We start from the raw sequence: 12951 nt of genomic DNA on the forward strand, positions 1-12951 counted from the left end.
ACACCATGTAAACATTCACAGTGCAGGTGTAAAAAGTATGTGAACCCTTGGATTTAATAACTGGTTGAACCTCCTTTGGCAGCAATAACTTTAACCAAACGTTTCCTGTAGTTGCATATCAGACGTGCACAACGGTCAGGAGTAATTCTTGACCATTCCTCTTTACAGAACTGTTTCAGTTCAGCAATATTCTTGGGATGTCTGGTGTGAATCGCTTTCTTGAGGTCATGCAACAGCATCTCAATCGGGTTGAGGTCAGGACTCTGACTGGGCCACTTCAGAAGGCGTATTTTCTCAATCGGGTCCCCAAGGACGGCTTAGGACGACCGCCGTCTTTAAGGGGTTAATGGCTGTGGGTTGTTGTTTTGAGGGGACAGCAAATTTATGCTGTTATACTTACTTACTATACTTACTACTTTACATTGTAGCAGGGTGTCATTTCTTCAGTGTTGTCACATGAAAAGATATAATAAAATATATGTGAGTGGTGAACTCACTTTTGTGAGATAATGTGTGTGTGTGTGTGTATTATTTATATATATATATATATATATATATATATATATATATATATATATATACCAAAACTATAAGATGAATCTAATAATTTTTTTATTTATTTTCAGACCTCAATCGAATTACTTGATGATCCATTGATTCCTGTACTTGAGAAGAAGCAATCAAACCCAAATATCTTGAGTCTTCAAGTAACTCCTGTTGATTATCTGCTTGGCGTTGCTGATCTCACAGGGGAGCTAATGCGTTTGTGCATTGGTAGTGTTGGAAATGGAGACATAGACACACCTTTTGAACTAGGCCAGTTCTTACGTGAAATCTTCGATGGATTTTCTTATATTGGAAATACTGGGCCTTATGAGATTTCAAGGAAGTTGTATGCTTTAAAGCAGAGCCTAGCAAAAGTGGAGAATGCTTGCTATACTTTGAAAGTGAGAGGTTCAGAAATTCCCAAACACATGCTAGCAGATTTATTTTCGACCAAATCTGATTTAATGGAACATGATGAAGACATTTCTTAAAATATAAAGTCGTGTTGGACTAGGACAGAAACAAGCTGCTTTTGTTTTAAAATGTTAATTTACAAAAATAATAGATAAAAAAAAAAAAAAAAACAGAATGGGCTGAATACCTTTACCATACAAAATACGTTTATTAAATATGTATTTTATAGCTTTTTTTGGTTAACTTTTTTCATTAACCTTCTTCATTAATATTTTTTTTTTTCTTAAATAAAAATAATTTTTCATCATGGGCTCCTCCTACTTGCTTTCTTCCTAACCTAGATGATCTCTTTTTGAGAGATATATGTGTGTGTGTGTGTGTGTGTGTGTGTGTGTGTGTGTGTGTGTGTATAGAATTTTTTTATTTTTTTTTACAAATTATATTTTTTTAAAACAAATTATTTTGTTTAACACAAATCTGCTTACACCAGTAAAGCCAGAAGACTTGCTTTTCCCACAGAAATATCACTTCAGTGCTCTCCCTACTGCAAGGGTTTCTGGGTGGGTGTATGCAAATGATTTCAACAAAGAGCCACAATTTTTGCCTCAATTTTTCTACTTTGTACATGTATTCCTTGGAGTATGTGAAAAAGATAAAAGGGTGTGTAGGGGCTTCTAAAAAGAAAATAGGTGTAACACAAGGTGTATCCTCTAACACCCTATAATCAATACAATAAACACAAAACAAGCAGTACCCTCTGTGAACATAAAATATGCCCTGTTATCAGTAGGTATATAATCTAAAAGATACAAAAAGACATAGTACAGACTGTATTAAAGAATGTTCTAAAAATAATATTGACAGTAACTCTCTAAATACAGAGCCGACCCAGTTTTCGTGGCGCCTATACAGGCTACGAATAATAGCTGGATCAGGAAACTGCCCTACAAACAACTTGGTGAAGAAGTATTAGAAAATGTATTATAAATCTTCTAAAAAAAATAGCAATAAAATATACAGGTGTTAAGTAATAAAGTATTGAAGCAGTGTAAAAGGGCCCAAATGGCAAAATTAACCGCAATATTAAAGTCCACAAGTCTCTAGGAAAGCAGCAAACGCGTTTCAACTCTTTTCCAGAGTCGTCCTCAGTGCTGGTGTTTTCCTCCAAGTCCTGTCCCTAAATGTACTGCTTGAAATCCTGATCCGATGCATGTGGGTTGCGTTATCGCGTCACTTCCTGTGGGATGCAATATGTCGCTTCCGGTTATTCAGGAAGTGATAACATATTACATCTTCTCCTGGAAGTCCATTCTATGAATGCCCAAACATCCATTTTAACTAAGGGCATAAAACTCAAAGAGCCTGTTACGTCAATGATTATTAGTGTTGGCAAATTACAGTTTTACAGATATATTAAATAACCTGAAACTTGAAAATATAAAGATAATAAAAATGATATAATGGCACAAAAAAAAAAAAAAACATACATAAGAAATACCAATAAAAAGTACTATAATTGTATTAAAACGAGAGTAGCAAGGGCAGGGGCTAAATACCACATAAGGTATTTGTTGTATGATCTCTTTAAAAAAAATTATTGATATTGCGTTCCTGCAAGAAACACATTGGAAAATATTAATAAGATTAGATGGGGATATAAGTTATTAGGGTGTGATACATGCAACCTTGATGGGTTAAAAAAAAAAAGAGGGGTAGCTAATATTTTTTTTCAAACAGGGTTCAGAACGAGATAAGCCACTCAGAGCTAGACACTGAAGGATTTGGTTTGCAAACTGAACTCTCAAGTGTATACGTTGGTTAAGGTCACACCCACCTGGGGTTTTGTAGTGGTGACAGAACCCAATTGCAGCGAAACAGCACTCCATTACAATCACAACCCTCAGGAGCACCTGGAAGTCGGTACAGGGTCCTGCAAGGTCTGTGGCTGCACTGAGGCCTTTATTGGGAAGAAGGAAGCAAGGTATCCAAGAAGGGGGCGAATCAGAAAACAAAGTCAGATAATTCAGAGTTGGGTCAGGCAGCAGGCAAGAGTATTGATCAGGAGTCCAATGATCAGGAACCAGGAAGGCATACAGGGAAATCAGGTCAATAGGCTAAGAAAATAGCAAGGAAAATAACCAAGCGCTGAGGTGTGCAGGGTTTAAATAGGGAGACAGTGTCATGTGATCAGCCACCTCCCTCCAGCAGACAGAACAAACGGGTTCTATAAGAAGAGGTCAGGGACTCAGCGCCATCTTGACTTACCTCCCCTACCACATCCGCAGCTCTCCTCCCCTCCCTGTCCAGAACGTCGGGTCCACGGACCTTGCTGGCAACAGGGAGAGAGGAAACCACCGCACTCCCGGGAGAGGGGACTTGGAGAGTGGCGAGCGATGTGGTTACACAACGAGGACGCCACGGGCGCCCAGGAGCGGGTGAGTACACAGCACTGCCGTGACAGAGCCCCCTCCCTAGACGTGACCTCAAGGCACGAAATAGGGTTGGGAATTTATTGGGTCTCCATGGCTTTTGTAAGGATACATGGAAAACCGGCTGTAATTGGTAGGTGGACGGGAGGTCCAGGCATGAGGCTACATCGGGCACTGTATTAGGACAAGGCAACTCAGGAAAGACACATGGATGGAAACCATAGTTGGAGTGGTGCAAATCGTTGTTGTAGGCGAATTCTGCTGTGGGAAGAAGAGAAAGCCAATCATCCTGAAGATGCATGATGAAGCAGTGGAGGTATTGTTCTATAGTTTGATTAGTACGTTCCGTTTGACCGTTGGTCTGAGGATGATAGGCTGATTGTAAACAACGTTGAATTTTAAGGTGGCAGCAGAAGTGGGTCCAGAAACGGGAGGTGAATTGAGAACTTCGGTCAGTGATGATGGTTTGTCGCATTCCATGAAGAGAAAATATGTTCTGCAGGAACAAGGAGGCGGTCTTGTCAGCAGATGGAAGTCCTATGGAGGGGATCAAGTGTGCCATCTTAGTGAATCTATCAACTACCACCAAGATTGTGTTGTATTTGTGTGGTAAGGGTAGAACCACGATAAAATCCATGTCTATGTCAGTACATGGCCCTTGAGGAACTGCAGGAGGTTGTCAAAGGCCTATTGGGTTTGTCCTTGGAATCTTTGATTGGGCACATACATCGCATGAAAGGACGTAATCCCTGATGTGTGTCTTAATGGAAGGCCACCAAAAGTAACGACTAATGCCTTTGAGCCTTTGGGTAATTCCTCCATGGCCTGCTGCGAGAGTGTCATGAAATTGGCTGATTACTTCAGACTGGAGTGAGGGTGGTACATATACCTGTTCATCGTGGTACCACAATCCTTGTTTCTGGGTCAGAAGTGGAACAGCAAGAGGTGGATGGACCGTTAAGTTGCGTATACGATCCAGGAGGGAAACCTTTATTGCTAGGAATTGATGTGGGGGTAGAATGGTGTCTTGGGTTTGGTTTGTTGAGTCTATTTTCATAAATCCATGATAGAGCATCCGTCTTTTGATTTTTTTGAAATGTTTTGACCAAGGGCGGTAGGTGATCTGCAAGTTGAATCGGGAGAAGAACAAAGCCTAGGGGGCTAGGCAGGGAATAGTCTTTTGGCAGCACAAAAGGGTTAATTACGGTGGTCTGTATATACAGTTATGGGTAAGGGGGCTGCTTCAAGTAGATGGTGCCACTCTTCCAAAGTACCTTTGAACGCAAGAAGCTCCCTCTCAACTACAAAGTTATTTTCTACAGGCAAAAGTTTCCCAGAATAAAATTACACGGGGTGTAGTTGGTCATCCTCTCCTCTTTGGGAAAGGACACCCCCAATGGCAAAATAAGAGGCGCCTACTTCAAAGGAAGAACGCCTTTGTGGTATAGGGCTGTATGAGGATAGGAGCTTTGGTAAACAGCCATTTTACCTTCTCGAAGGGTTCTTGGGCTTGGGAGGTCCATGTGAACTTATCATTTTTTTTTTAGTTAAGGCCGTTATGGAGGAGCATACTTGGGAAAAGCCTCTGATAAAGCGTTTATAAAAATTAGCGAATCACAGAAAATGTTTTATAGACTTCTTGTCTTTAGGTATGGGCCATTCCAGGATAGCTGTGATCTTACGAGAATCTGTTTATATCTGCCCATGGGTTATCCCAGGAATTCCACGGATTCTGTATCAAAAACACATTTCTCCAATATAGCATACAGTCTGTGCTCACAGAGACGGAGAAGCATCTTTCTCATGTGTTCGTTGTGTTCTGAAGGGGAAGACCAGGATGTCATCTAGATATATAACAATGAAAGAATCCCATATGTCATGGAAAAAGTCATTCAGGAAATGTTGGAATGTGGCAGGGGCGTTACAGAGTCCAAAGGGCATGACGAGGTATTCGAAGTGCCCATACCGTGTTTTGAGTGCTGTTTTCCATTCGTCTCCTTTACAGATACGGACCAGGTTATATGCCCCTTGTAAATCTAACTTTGTGAATATTCTTGCCGTCCTTAATCTATCTAGGAGCTCGGGTATCAGAGGTAGAGGATATCGTTTTTTTATATTGCTATTATTTAAGGCACGATAGTCGTTGCACGGGCACAGTCCTCCATCTTTTTTGCCAACTAAGAATATGCCTGCTCCTACTGTGGATGTTGAAGGTCTGATGAAACTTTTGGCTAGGCTGTCAGAGATATACAAACTGTTCACTCCTGGGCGGCAGCAATGACCATAGTACACATCAGCCCCAATACATACAGTAAAAAATAAATTTAAAAAATGACCTGTGCTCTTTCCAAATCCCTATGCATATTTAAACAAATGGAGGTTAATTTGTTTCTCCAATGGCCATGAGAGACTTTGGCCCACCTGCCACTCCAAGGCAAACCTCTCAGGTGGGTCCTACATTAACCTTTCACCTTGCTTCCTTGAGCTTCTGGCAAAGATATCTCTAATGAGACAGAAAGGGGTATTTTTTTTATTTATTTTTAACCCCTTAATAAGGAACACATGGGATGGGTGGCAGCATTGTAACAGCTGTGTGATACAGAAGTGAATACAAATACAAAAAAATAAAGTCCTGCGCTCAAGCTCCCATCTCTCCTGGGCAGCAGCAACGACCATAGTACACATCAGCCCCAATACACACAGTAAAAACCAAAGGGAAAAAAGGTGTGTGTGTGTATATATATATATATATATATATATATATATATATATATATATATATATATATATACATACCCTACATGCTTATTAACCCTCTAATAAGGAACACATGGGATGTCAGAGATTATACTCATTGAGGTGTTTGAGCTCAGCTTCTGAGAGAGGGAATATGCGTCCATAGGGGATAGAAGCGCCTGAGGACAGATCGATTGGACAGTCATGTGAATGTCTCGGGGGTAATTGATCAGCATTCTTTTTGTTGAAAACATCTTGGAATTCCTTATATTTGTCTGGTAGGGCGACTGGAGGATCGGGAGTCATAGTGAGCAGATGCATGGCTGTCTTATTTAACCCTTTAGTGACCAGACCGCTTTTTAATTTTCTTAACGTTTGGGACTAGGGCTGTTTTGGGATTTCTGCGGTGTTTGTGTTTAGCTGTAATTTCCCTCTTACTCATTTACTGTACCCTCACATATTATGTACTGTTTTTCTCGCCATTAAATGGTCTTTCTAAAGATACCATTATTTTCATCATATCATATAATTTACTATAAAAATAAAATTACGGGGGGCGGGGCCTGACAGCCGAGCCAAGAGGACGCACACCGCGACGGCTCCTGCATACTGGGGCAAAAAAGCGAGAATAAAACCCAGAAAAGTTATTAAAACAGCGACGACAGGCCTCCTGGGGAAAGGAGTAACCGAGCGGCACACAATGATACCCTTTAAGCGACACCTGCATCGGCACACACCGACCACCCTGGAGAGGCCTACCAGCATGGCTGGCGCGGGAGAGACGGCCGCTCTCCTGCCGCCGGATACGGCTGGAATCCTGCCCTGGAGCCCTCGTTCCCCCCCCTCTGGACCGGCGGGGGTTATCCCGGGCCACCCCCACACGATCCCCACATTAAGAGACGCCCAAGCGACAAGCTTACCGAGTTCGGAGGGCAACAGTGCAACTTCCAAAATGGCGGAAGGCTCACACAACGCAACCCTGTGCACAGCCTGGAAGGCCACAGAGCTTCGACTCAACGGCATATTCAGCTCCTTTTGGGAGAAGCTGGAGGCGCTCCAGTGGCCCACAGAGCAGGAGCCCCCACTCGAAAATATCGCACGGGGCATGCCACGGAAAGCCCCAGAGCGTGTCACAGCATATCCACCGCACTACTCCTTCAGGCCGAGCAGACACAGGGGACGAGCCACCTCGAAAGCTGGGGCCTGGAGCCACAATGAGAGCGGGAGCAGCCAAAAAAAACAAGCAACCAAAGCAAGAGGGACAACTACAGTAAAGCGCCAAAAATCATCTCACCCACGCGCAGAGATCCAGCACGGACCCCGGACCGGCGCGGCCCAACGAGCAAGATTGCAAACGCAGAGCTTCAGGGGAACTAAACCGATGGCAGCAGTAGCCCACCCATACCGGCGCTACAACAGCCCACAAACGCACCGACCACAGAGACACTCAAACGGGACTGCACATTGCCCACCAAGCGGGCCGACTTCCCTCTTTGGAACTCCTCACCCCAACGCCTCCGGACCACGGAGAACGAAGCACAGCCCAACGCACTGGGAAACCACCGCAAACCAACAGGGTATAGGTTGAGAGACTCAATACTGGGGCAGCCTCCCAGAAGCTAGGACCGCAGTCTCCAACAGAGAAGCACACACACAATTTTTAAAGGTTCACCACACACAACACCGCAGACTTATCACTGTACATAGGCATACCCCGCGTACACATACACAATAGGCCTCAGCAAGCAACCACATACACCCAAACACCTGGGGATCAGAGGGGGGGCAACACTCTTATACAAAACACATAATGAACCTACCGATATGTCTAACTCTAATGCAAATTGGTTTAACCAGAACGTAACTTTTATTATGTCTTGCTTTGCCTACTATTTAGCTTAGCATTCTATAACAACTGTTAATTGATATATAATGATTATCTCCTATATTCCTGTCTAGTATTTACCTCGGAATGGCACACGCAATTCGCTACTTAGTCTAGACAACAATGACTAGCATGAAGTACTCATGAAAAAAAAAAAAAATTGTGCTCGCACTTCCAACGCCATGTCACTGTCTTTAAATGTTTGAAAATGTTATTGTCTGTTCCGCTGTTGTGGCGATGCAAGCTTCTACAGTATATTCTTTGCGCATCAAAAATAAAGAATTAAAAAAATAAAAAATAAAATTACAACACACTTTTTCTAACTTTGACCCCCAAAATCTGTTATGCATCTACAACCGCTAAAAAACGCCCATGCTAAATAGGACAAAGTTTAAAAACTAAGTTTAGAAATACCCAATGTTAACATGTACTTGTCTTTTTTGGAAAGTTATAAGGCTATAAGTACAAGTAGCACTTTGCTATTTCCAAACCATTTTTTTTCAAAATGAAAGTTACATTGTAACACTGATATCTGTCAGGAACCCCTGAATAACCCTAACATGTACATATTTTTTTTTTTTTTAAAGAAGACAACCTAAGGTATTAATGTATTTTGACTCTTTTCATGCAACCATTTTACCACCAATCTATGCCAAATAAAAAAATAATAATTGGTGATTTTCTTGACTCACCTAGCAATTTAAGATTACATGTATTGAGAACTTTAAGGGTTACTGCCAAAGAACACAATATGTGTTCAGCAACATCTCCCGAGTACAGTGATACCACCCATGTATAGCCGTGTCAGGTTTTCTGGGGGCTAAAAGACCTTATTTGGAGGGTGCGCATTCCAGTTTTCCAACTTGGAATTTTCCAGCTGGTCATCATGCACCCATGTCCTATTTGGGACATTTTTGAAGCCGGCCATTGTAATTTACCCCCATCAAACCATATATTTATGAAAAGTAGACAACCCAGGGTAATCAATATGGGGTATGTCCAGTCGTTTTTAGTAGCCACTTAGTCACAAACACTGGCCAAATTTAGCATTTATATTTGTTTGTATGTTAAAAATGCAAAAAACAATTATGAACGCTAACTTTCGCCAGTGTTTATGACTAAGTGGCTACTAAAAAAGACTGACATACCCCATTTGCAATACCTTGGGTTTTCTTATTTTACAAATGGTATGCCATCATGGGGGTAATTCTCATTCCTGGGCTACCATACGCTCTCAAAGGCAACATAACCAATCTGGCAAATTTCAAATGTGAAAAAACAGCCTTATATTTGACCCTGTAGCTTTCAAAACCACTATAAAACCTGTACATGGGTGGGTACTGTTATACTCGAGAGACTTTGCTGAACACAAATATTAGTGTTTCAAAACAGTAAAACGTATTACAATATCATCACTGTGATGTTTTACTGTTTTGAAACACTAATATTTGTACAGGTTTTAGAGTGTCTTCGAAACTTACAGGGTTAATTATAGTGCTAGCAAATTAAATTATCTGGACTTTCGGCCTGGGTTGTCAGGCAGGTCCCCCAAATTGCAATCAATAAAATTACTTAATTATGTAAAAATATTACATAAATATGCACATAGAATTTAAATATATATATATATATATTTGAGGTCTACGTGTATATTTATGAAATTATTTATGTAATTATGTATATGGACATATGTATATTTCATATTATTTGTATTTATACATATATATATATATATATATATATATATATATATATATGTGTTAAAAGGCCTGAACTTGTGGAGGCCTGAATTTGTGGGAGGAGTAAGTCCCCTACTTAAACTCCCAGCCCCTACTCACCTCTGCCGTTCAGCTGATTGTCTTGTCCCCATAGCAACCAGCACTTCCTGTCCAGCTTCCCGCCAGAATTTTTTCCTGTTTCCAGCAGTCAGACGTCCTGACCAGTCCTCTGTCCGTTTGAGGCCTTCCACTCTGTTCCCGGTCGAGGTACCCGGTTTCCGGTCACAAGACCGGCACGTTCATGTAAGTTAGGCGTAGGAAATAGCGCTCCGCTATTTCCCGCCGTTCGGGCCTAAAAACGTAGGGGTAGGCTCCCTCTTTCATATTCGTACTAATACACGCTTTTTTAACCGATTTCACGTTTGCGCCAAACAGACGAACGCTCTGCACTTTATCACTGCTTTTACATATTCGTACGGAAACTACCGAATCTATTATGATTTATATACACAGTAATATTATTACTGGCATTCTCTTATTTTCGTTGGGTCACCCAGGACCAATCTATTTCGTACGATTAAAGCACAAACACCATGCTCTAAATCCATATTCAGCTAGTTCTTATTCAAATAGGCTACAGTATGCACTAAGTTCTATTTCACGAATTCTACTTTTCTTTACGTATGTTCCCTGTTCGATCATATTGCTACTAATACCTTTTTGTCAGTTTGGGGATATAATTAGCTTGTTTAAAAATCTGCCTTGTGATTTTCTTTCTATGTTAACCAGTTAATTTGTTTTACTACTTTTTAAAATATCCACGTCTATCATAAACGTACGGTTTCTATACACTGTGGCAGGATGGCCAGGCTCTTCACAATAAACTTCAAATGCAACAGTCAGGATATAATAGTACTGCAGTTTGTCACTTTACACAATATATACAAGGTTGTGCTCTCCCACAAAATAAAACAAAAGAAAATAAATCCTACTCCAACTTGGAGACTTACTAAACAACAGTATTACTAACTATCCAACTGGCCAGCTAATCTAGTTCCCAGTTTTAAACAAATGAAATACAGCACTTTAAGCAGGTTTCACACAGTACCTTTGTCTCAGAGTCTCAGGCTTAACTGCCTCCTCTCTCCCAGCTGTTAGACTCTCTGATGTTTTCAGAGGCTAACCTTTTAAAACCCTAGTGCTGGTTAATTACATTCACCTGGTATATAACATTCAAGGGGTGACTCCCACCAATTAACCCAATCATGCTGGGAATAGAGAGCACTCCAATCTATTACTAACATAGAAAGCCTCTCTGACCTTGCCACAACACATATTTACCTATTAAACACTTCATCTCTTTTTATCCATGGTATATACTGCCATACGTCACAGATACTAATAAATACTGTTTATAAACACAATATCCGGCACATAAACGTTTGTACTATTCATTTTTCATATAATCACGCTGTCACATATTTTTGGCTTTACAGACTGCATCGGTTTCTCGCTTTTTCTGCGCTAAAGTTGTTTATTTCAAGGTCTTTTATTACAGGAACAGATATTGTATTTTATCACTTTGCGTTATAAAGCCATAGGCCTAAAATGTTTACATATTGGGTTTTATTACTTACCTTCACACCTGTCGTTAACTATGGAATTTTTCTTCGGTTAACCCTTAGCTCCAGTATTATTCTAGGCTTCCCCCGGTTCTACACAGTTAAACCATTTCGCATAACGTAATTTCTTTACGTCAAACCAAGGTATAGTTCACAACTCGTTTGTTACTACACCTCATAAAACCTATCACGGTCTCAAGTTCATTACTACTTTTCCACAGGCTTACACCCACGGTTCGTTAATTCTTTACTATTATTTCTACTCAAACTTACGGTCATACAGCCATCAGGCTCCGGAAAACACCAAAACCTGACCCGGTACTCAGCCATACCTTCAGGTACTTACGTCTATACCCAAATACGTCCAATCGTCACCCCAAGGCCTCATCCAGCCTTCTCACAAATATCTATTTCAGCCCAGTCACACACTTAAACCTTCCAGATCCCTCAATGCAGGATCTCACGTTGCGCCCCTAACAAACAACCTACTCCCAATTCAAACCATACGCCACCACGATACGCATAAATACGTCAACATCCATCTTAAATCCTCAGGACTCTTCCTCAAGGACAGCATAAGACGAGACTTACCACACTTATTACCACCAGAAGGTTCCAGATACCATTCGCAAGAAGTCAAGGTTAGTATCTACACAACATTCCAGTCCTCTCACCTTATCCTTAAATATACAACCGAACTGGCTACAGGGTCTAGGCTAATGCCTTAGCGCACCCTATCAGAAAACCCGTCCCAGCGAGGCCTTCCATCCCCCCCCCACCTCAACACGGAGGTACGGCCCCACGCCCAAATCATAGTTACAAGCCTCGCATGCCCTACTACAGGGCGCTAGTCAGGGCCTCACCTGTCACGGCCACACGTTTTGATTTCTCTCTACTGTCACCGAGAGGCCAACATCCTGCCACCACATCTGTGGCAACTACGTCATAAGCCAAATCATAGGTAGAGCCTCTCACCGCCACTTGGCATTAGCAGGGCCTCACCTATCCAAACATTCAACAGTTAAGTTTTTCGCTTTGGCATCTAGCATTACAGTCCAGTTCTTCCATATACACCACCCCACATACCCCGCCTACTTACCTTACGCCCCTTCTAATATATCTTTCACATAATCATTCCTTTTAGAATGTCCCAAGAAAAAAAAAAAAACCTCAATAGCAGGCTATCTAAGGTGGAAAGCGCCATCTCCTCCCCAGGTACTACCACGGTAGTCCCAGTCGCTATCACGGCTGTACCTGCTATACCAACATGCCCTCCTATACTCCCCCCTCCAGCACCGGGCACAGCCATTACACCATTTGAGTCACCAGCACACTCCGTCCCTGACTCTATCAGGAAAGATATCCTAGACGGGAAGGATGTGTGTCTGGTGTCCTTGCTCATAGCCTCACAGGATGTACTTGAGAACAAGGCATTCAATTACGGTGATATATCTGTGGTGCTCAAGACAAGGGATCCCAGGCTTAATAAAAAATTGTCCATACCCCAGTTTGTGATAGCTTTCGGGATATACCGAGACGTCATTTGCACGGTGTATCCCCACAGGAGAGAAGAGTTAGACCTTTATCTGCACAAGGTGGTG

At 41.7% G+C, this 12951-nt stretch overlaps 1 protein-coding gene across 1 annotated transcript in view; it reads left to right on the forward strand.

The window, feature by feature from the left end:
• Positions 1-1158, forward strand: part of TSNAX (translin associated factor X) — a 256154-nt gene extending 254996 nt beyond the window's left edge. Inside the window, exon 6 of the mRNA XM_063443390.1 lies at positions 627-1158. Coding sequence (XP_063299460.1) covers positions 627-1037 — 411 coding nt within the window. The 3' untranslated portion in view covers positions 1038-1158. The remainder of the gene's footprint in view (positions 1-626) is intronic.
• Positions 1159-12951: the final 11793 nt, after the last annotated feature.

The sequence above is a fragment of the Pelobates fuscus genome, chromosome 2 (genome assembly GCF_036172605.1).
Source record: "Pelobates fuscus isolate aPelFus1 chromosome 2, aPelFus1.pri, whole genome shotgun sequence".
Classification (NCBI taxonomy): Eukaryota; Metazoa; Chordata; class Amphibia; order Anura; family Pelobatidae; genus Pelobates; species Pelobates fuscus.